A 6,515-nucleotide genomic window follows, 5' to 3' on the forward strand; every position below is an offset into this window, starting at 1 on the left:
GGGTACAGTCTCACAGCTTCTGGCCCTTGATAGTGGCCCTCTCCTGTGTTGCTTTTTTCTATATTTCCTTCCTTCCTTCCTTCCTTCCTTCCTTCCTTCCTTCCTTCCTTCCTTCCTTCCTTCCTTCCTTCCTTCCTTCCTTCCTTACTCTCTCTCTTTCTTTCTTTCTTTCTTTCTTTCTTTCTTTCTTTCTTTCTTTCTTTCTTTCTTTCTTTCTTTCTTTCTTTCTTTCTTTCTTTCTTTCTTTCTTTCTTTCTTTCTTTCTTTCATTCCTCCTTTCTTTCCTTCTTTCTTTCTGCCAGCTAATTGCCTGTTTGTTTGTTTGTTAATTACAAAGCAATAATGCGGAATGGAAGAGGTAGAAAAAAACTTCACATTCCAGGGACCCTCCTACATTGCCTATATCCTCTTTTGAGCACTTCCAAATTATCCGTGATCAGGGGCTGGAGAGAGAGAGCACAGTGGGTAGGGTCCTTGCTTGGTATATGCCCAACTCAGACTTGATCCCTGGCACCCCATATGGGCCTATAACAAACAAAAAACACAGTGGAGAATTGGTGGGCCCTGAGCAACGTGTTGAAATAAAACGTCACACGGATTCCATTGTCTGGAATACTCTAGGTCCTTCCTCAAGAGTGATGTGGGATTTATCTGGTTCTTCCGGAGCTAACAACACTCATTTTCTTCCTGCCACAAGAAACTGTTAAAGAGAGAATTGGTGATTAACATCTTCTGGGTGGTCCTCTGGGTCAGCTTGCTCTAAAGCCTGGGGCTTTCCTCACCCTTGGAAAATCCAAAGATCTTTCTCCCTTTTTAACTGCACTTCAGATGCTGATTGGGTCTGAGAGTGGCCCACATACTCCCCCCGTGGAAGACAGATTTGGTCTTTTTTGTTTGTTTATTTAGTTTTGGAGCTACACTTGGTGATGCTGAGGGGCCTACTCCTGGCTCTGCGCTCAGAAATTATTCCTGGTGGTGCTCAGGGTGAGGCGTTTTTTTTTTTTTTAAAGGGGAATTTTGAGGCCACATCTGGTTCTGTATCCAGTGGTTACTGCTGCAGCTTTCAAGGTAAAACTGGGCTCAACTCTGTGCGAAGCATGAGCCTTACCCCATCCTGTCTCTCCAAGGGGTCTGAGTACCTCATTACCTGAATGCCTCGACACAGCTCATGACCTTTAGACACAATGACATCGAACTACGGAGATAACGGAGACAATCTGCAAGGGCACAGAGAGGGTGGTCAGAGCCCATCGGCACAGGGACCCCGACAAAAAGAGGCCCCAGGTTCCTGCAAAGACCCAGAAGTGGAGGCCGAGTAATGGTCAGAAGGGAGGGCACGTTCCATCCCCGGCATCTCATAGAGTCCCCTGAGCACTGCCAGGAGTGACCCCGGAGTGCACAGCTAGGAATAACCCCTGAGCATTGCTGGGTGTACCTTCCCCCCACCACCACACCGGAAAAAACAAGAACCAAAGAGAGAAGCAGGGTGAGGCCCCAGTGCCCTTCTCAGCCCAGCAGGTGGCGCTCTCCTCCAACGGGGCCTCTGCAGCTTCTAAGGGCAGGGCCACCTCCCTGGCCATGCATGAAAGGCCCACACATGGGGGCCAGAGTTCTCGGAACTAATCCAGCTTCATGAAGATCCCTAGGTCCCTTTGTCCCCATTCCCAGCCTCCCGGCATCCTGCTAAATACACAGGGTGTTCTCCATCATGGCCATCATCCTGCTGCTGCTTCTCAGTCAAGTCCAGCAAATTCACAGCCCTCAGAACCAGAGACCAATGACAGAAAAATTTGTGGGGAAAGAATGTGGCAGAGAAGTGGTGGGGCTTGGCCTGGGGGCTACTCCTGGCCATTCCCGGGGACCACCTGGGCCTCTCTGGGGGCTCTGTTACCCCAGGGCACAGAGGGAGTTCCAGACTAGCCACTGGACACTAGTGGGGGAGGCACTGGCCTTGCACGTGACTGACCCTGGGCCAACCCCGGGAACTGTGTAGGGTCCCTGAGCATGGCCAGGGGTTACTCCTAATCACAGGGCCAGGAATAGCTGTTGAGCACTGCTGGGTGTGTCTCAGTGACAGAGAATAAAGAACAGGGGTACGGCCAGGGAGGGGCTGGATGCCCAGAGCAGAGACTCAAATGGCACGGAGGGTCCTCCAAGGAACTTGCCTGACCCCCACCCCTTGGCCCCAAATGAAAAGCCTGGACAGTATTCCTGGGCTGTGGGGTGCAAGGTTGGGGGCCCTTGAACTCATCACTCACCTGACTGTGAGGTCTGTCTCTCAGGTTCGGGGGTGCTGGTGGGCTCTGCGTTATCTAGAGAGAGAGAGAGAGAGAGTAAATGAGACTCATGGGTTAGAGTTAGGGGTGACATGAAGGAAGGGAGATATTTCCCATTCATGCCCTGGCCCAGTGAAGAGGTGAGAAAAATCTTCCTTCCTCCCCCACGACCTCCCATCACCTCTCCAGGAAACTTGACCTAGGAATGTTCTGGAAGTCTTGTTCTGCATTAGTCAAGACTGGTGGTGTGGAGAGGAGAGAATTCTAGAATTAAGTGCCCAGGGGCTGGAGCCATAGTGGGGAGGGCACTTTCCTTGTAGGCAACTTGCCCAGATTTGATCCCCGGCATCCCATAGGGTCCCCTGACCACCACCAGGAGTAATTCCTGAGTGCAGAGTCAGAAGTCACCCCTGAGAACCACTGGGTATGGCCTCAAAACAAATGAAGGAAGATTAAGAAAAATAAAATTAGGTGCCCAATCATGCCAGTGGATCCCCTGGCTGGAACCTGTGTTTATCCATTTTGTGGGGCTGAGGGGGGCACACCCGTCAGTGCTTGGGGGACCTGAGGTGGTACCAGTGATGGAGCTGGGTGGTAGCAGCATGCAGCAAGCGCCTTGAAGTCCCAAACTATCTCTCTGGGCCTGAGTCTGTCCTCATCCTCCTGGCCTTGGTTTTCCTCGCTGCAGTCCTGAGCTGGCCTGGACTATCCTGCTGTTTCCTGTTCTTCCAAGGTCTACAGCTGGAGCTGACAAAGGTATTTTTCTCTCTGCCTTTCCCAAGCCCAGGGAGGTCAGTGGTTGTGTTTGAGTCTCAGGGGAAGAGGGTGGGACAGATTCCTTCGACAGCCACCAACAGGCAACTTTCCTGAGCTGGTCACAAAGAAGAGGACAGAGCCCTTTGCCCCATGATGGAAGTTGGTTACTCATTCCACTCACCCATTTCCCAGGTGGGGAGCCTAAGGCTGGGAGGGAGCAGAGCATAGCTGCATTGGGGGGAAGGTCACCGGTGGGAGTAGATGCTGGGGTACTCGACTGTGCTCCCTGTGGCCACCACACGTCACTTACTTGAGCTCATTGAACCGGACACCGAGTCGATCTCCTCTGGACTGCTGGGTGGACTCTCTGTTGTTTTCCTGAAGGTCCAAAAAGCCCAAAGCTCTCACTCCCTGATCTATGGCACCCACCCAGCCCCACTGGCCACTCTGCAGCAATGTCCCCAACCCAATGAGTGTCCTGTGGGCCAAAGTCCATGACACTGCTGCCTGGTGGCCCCCACCCCACAGCAAGAACCCCCCACCCCCACCCCAGTTTCCAGCTTTACCTTCGGAAGCAGAAGAAGCACAGCAAGCCCAGGGAAATAGCAATGGCGGCCACAACCCCCAGGACGATGCCAGCGATGGCCCCAGCAGACAGGGTCGGGGAGGGACCTGGGCAGAGACGGAGCAGCACAAACCCCAGTGGGCACCCCGCATCCCTACCCGCCTGTTCCCAGGTGCCTTTGCACCCCATCTCCACTCGCTGGCTTTGTCTCCTTTGTCCCCATCTCCAGGCCTGGAGGCAGCTGTGGGAGTAACTGCAGGGGACTCCACAGGTTAGAGAGATCAACAGAGGTCCAGGTGCTGGTCCCTTCCCAAAAAGAAGGCGCTTGACATGCCCTTGGGCATCCTGGGCACCACAGATGTCCCCTAAGTCTAACCCTGAGCACTTCCAACCCTCCACGCCATCATAAAAAAATTAGCTGCAAAGAGACAGGAGCTGGTATTGTGGATGCCAGCTATGTACCCCACCTCCTTCTCAGTCACCTCCCACCCATGACCATAGAGCCCCCAGGACCGCAGGAGAACTGATCACACTGGGTCCATCAGCCGTACCTTGAGGATTTCTGGGTACTTGAGGCATTGGGGATATGGATTCGAATGAGTCGTATCCTTCTGAGCCCGCTTCCTTGCGAATCTGGGGTGCCTGGAGGTGGGGGGATCCCAACGTCTGAACATTTTCCTCCTCACTTTGGGTGATGGTGAGCGGGCCAGCTTCTGGGGTGTCCTGGGCAGCAGTGGGCAGGCCATGGGCAGTGAGAAGGGAGGATGCTTGGGAGAGAAGCGACAGTTGGGGTTCAGAGGGCTGGGTGCACTGAAGGGGGTCTGAGTTGTAAATATGGTCCCTAACCCTGCCAGGTCTGACTCTGAGCCTCAGTTTCCCCAGATATCACGTGAGCATAACGTTACTCGCAGCCTAGTGTTGCTGGCAAGAGGTCATGGGCACACCTACCTGATTCTTCTCACTCGCTGGCATGGCCGCCCAAGCCCATACAGAGGCCAACAGGCTCAGAGAGGTAATGTCACTTGGCAAAGCCTGGGCAGAAGCTTCTGGAACCCAGCCTGCAGAAGTCTGTTTGTCTCTCAGCAACATGTTTTGTTTTGGGGTCTCACCGGCAATGCTCAGAGATTAAGAATCACTCCTGGAGGTGCTTGGGGGACCCTATGGGATGCTGCAGATCAAACACAGGTAGGCTGCCTGCAGAGCAAATGCCCTCCTCGCTCTACTATGGCTCTGGGTTTCTTCAACTCTCCTGGGAGAAGCTGACCTTTGACCCTTTGGGCTTTTCCTCATTCAACTTCCTTCCTCAACTTCTTCACTCTTCCTCGCCTTGAATTTGACCTCTTGGCACAGTCTTGAAGCCACAAGGGTGTGTGGCCATGGGTGCCCCATGTCCACGGGCACTGAGCTGCATGCCCCTATGGATGCAGAGAACAGGGTGGGGACCCAGTCCCCCCTCACACTCCCCACCCACACCCTGCTCCCTAGATATCATCCCTGCCTCTGAGTCAATGTTTGCAGGCTGGATCTGGGCTGTCTGGAGCAAGCACAGGCTTGTGTACCTGCCTGGGCGCCATCGCCGAGTGTCGGGGTGAGACTCTAAAAATCAGGGATGTGACTTATCAGGCTATTTGGAGGACCCCTGAGAGATGCAGAGCCTACCAGGGTGTGGTCATTGGGAAGATGACCACATCTCTGTCTTCCAGGTAGTAGGGCTGAGGCCTTGAGCCTAAAGTTGACCTCAAGGTGAGATTTGAATCCTGAGACAGGCACCCCATACCCCCCGGAGCCCTCTCTGTTCACTTTTCCAGGGAGTCCTGCTCCCATGCCACCATCTGACCTGCCAGACAAGTCCAAGGACCCCCTTGTTCTGGCCAAGGGCCCCACAGCAGCGTACTTCCCTCGCCATCTTCCCCTCCATACACACACAAACACATACACACACATACTTACACACTCACATAGACATACTCACATGCACCCTTGCACTGACACATGCACTCACACACATTCACATACACACACACATACCCTATCTCACAGCACACTCACACACTCATACAGTCATACACACATTCACAAACATTTACACTCACCCATGCACACACACATATACTCATACACCCACAACTATAATCTCACACACTCTCATACACACATGCACATACTCACACACACTCACATGCACACATTCTTGGACTGACATACACATTCACACATACACTTATACATACACACATTCACACTCTCATACATGTACTCACACACTCACACACATATTCACACACACACTTACACTCACACACATACCTCTACAGTCATTCCATTGGAAGGAGGCTGCGTACTCACCCAAGAGCAGGAATCCCAGCCTGGAAAGCCCCATGGGTGGGGGACCTAATGTCTGGGTGCTCAGCTGTCTCCTGCCTTCATGCAGAGATGATGTGCACTGCGGTCCCCTCTCTCCTGGCATGTGGTGAGCGTCCAGACCAGGGCACAGAGGCTCCACACTGCAAGGAGGTGGAGGGACTCTGACTCCACTGCTACCCTCTCTCGAGTCTCCCCTTTATTCTCTGCCCCACCCCTAGAGCAGGAACCTCGAAGGGGCTTCCCCGAGGAGGAGGAAAGAGCAAGCACCTGCCCTTTGGCCCTGGGTGCCCTTGAAGGTTTTGCCTGTGTGGGCTGGTCCAGGGAGAGATGGAACAGAGGCTCAGGAATGGTGGGGCAGCAGGAACCCAATTCTGCTGGCCAGGGCGAGAGCAGCAAGAACAGGAATGGAGGGTCCTCCTTGAGTCAATTCTAATTTTTGTTTAATTTAATTTATTTATTGACTTTTTTACTTTTTGGGCCACACCCAGCGATGCTCAGGGTTTACTCCTGGCTCTGCACTCAGGGATCCCTCCCGGTGGTGCTCTGAAGATCAT

The 6,515-nt window shown here is 53.2% G+C and overlaps 1 protein-coding gene across 1 annotated transcript in view; it reads right to left on the reverse strand.

Annotated features, from left to right (window-relative positions):
• Positions 1–4,569, reverse strand: part of LOC129406851 (carcinoembryonic antigen-related cell adhesion molecule 20-like) — a 36,056-nt gene extending 31,487 nt beyond the window's left edge. The window contains exons 1-4 of the mRNA XM_055146445.1: positions 4,546–4,569; positions 4,149–4,320; positions 3,599–3,704; positions 3,343–3,410 (exon numbers count right to left, since the gene is read on the reverse strand). Of these exons, the coding sequence (XP_055002420.1) occupies positions 3,343–3,410; positions 3,599–3,704; positions 4,149–4,320; positions 4,546–4,569 (370 nt within the window). The remainder of the gene's footprint in view (positions 1–3,342; positions 3,411–3,598; positions 3,705–4,148; positions 4,321–4,545) is intronic.
• Between the last annotated feature and the right edge of the window lie 1,946 nt (positions 4,570–6,515).

This window comes from Sorex araneus, chromosome 8, assembly GCF_027595985.1.
Source record: "Sorex araneus isolate mSorAra2 chromosome 8, mSorAra2.pri, whole genome shotgun sequence".
Classification (NCBI taxonomy): Eukaryota; Metazoa; Chordata; class Mammalia; order Eulipotyphla; family Soricidae; genus Sorex; species Sorex araneus.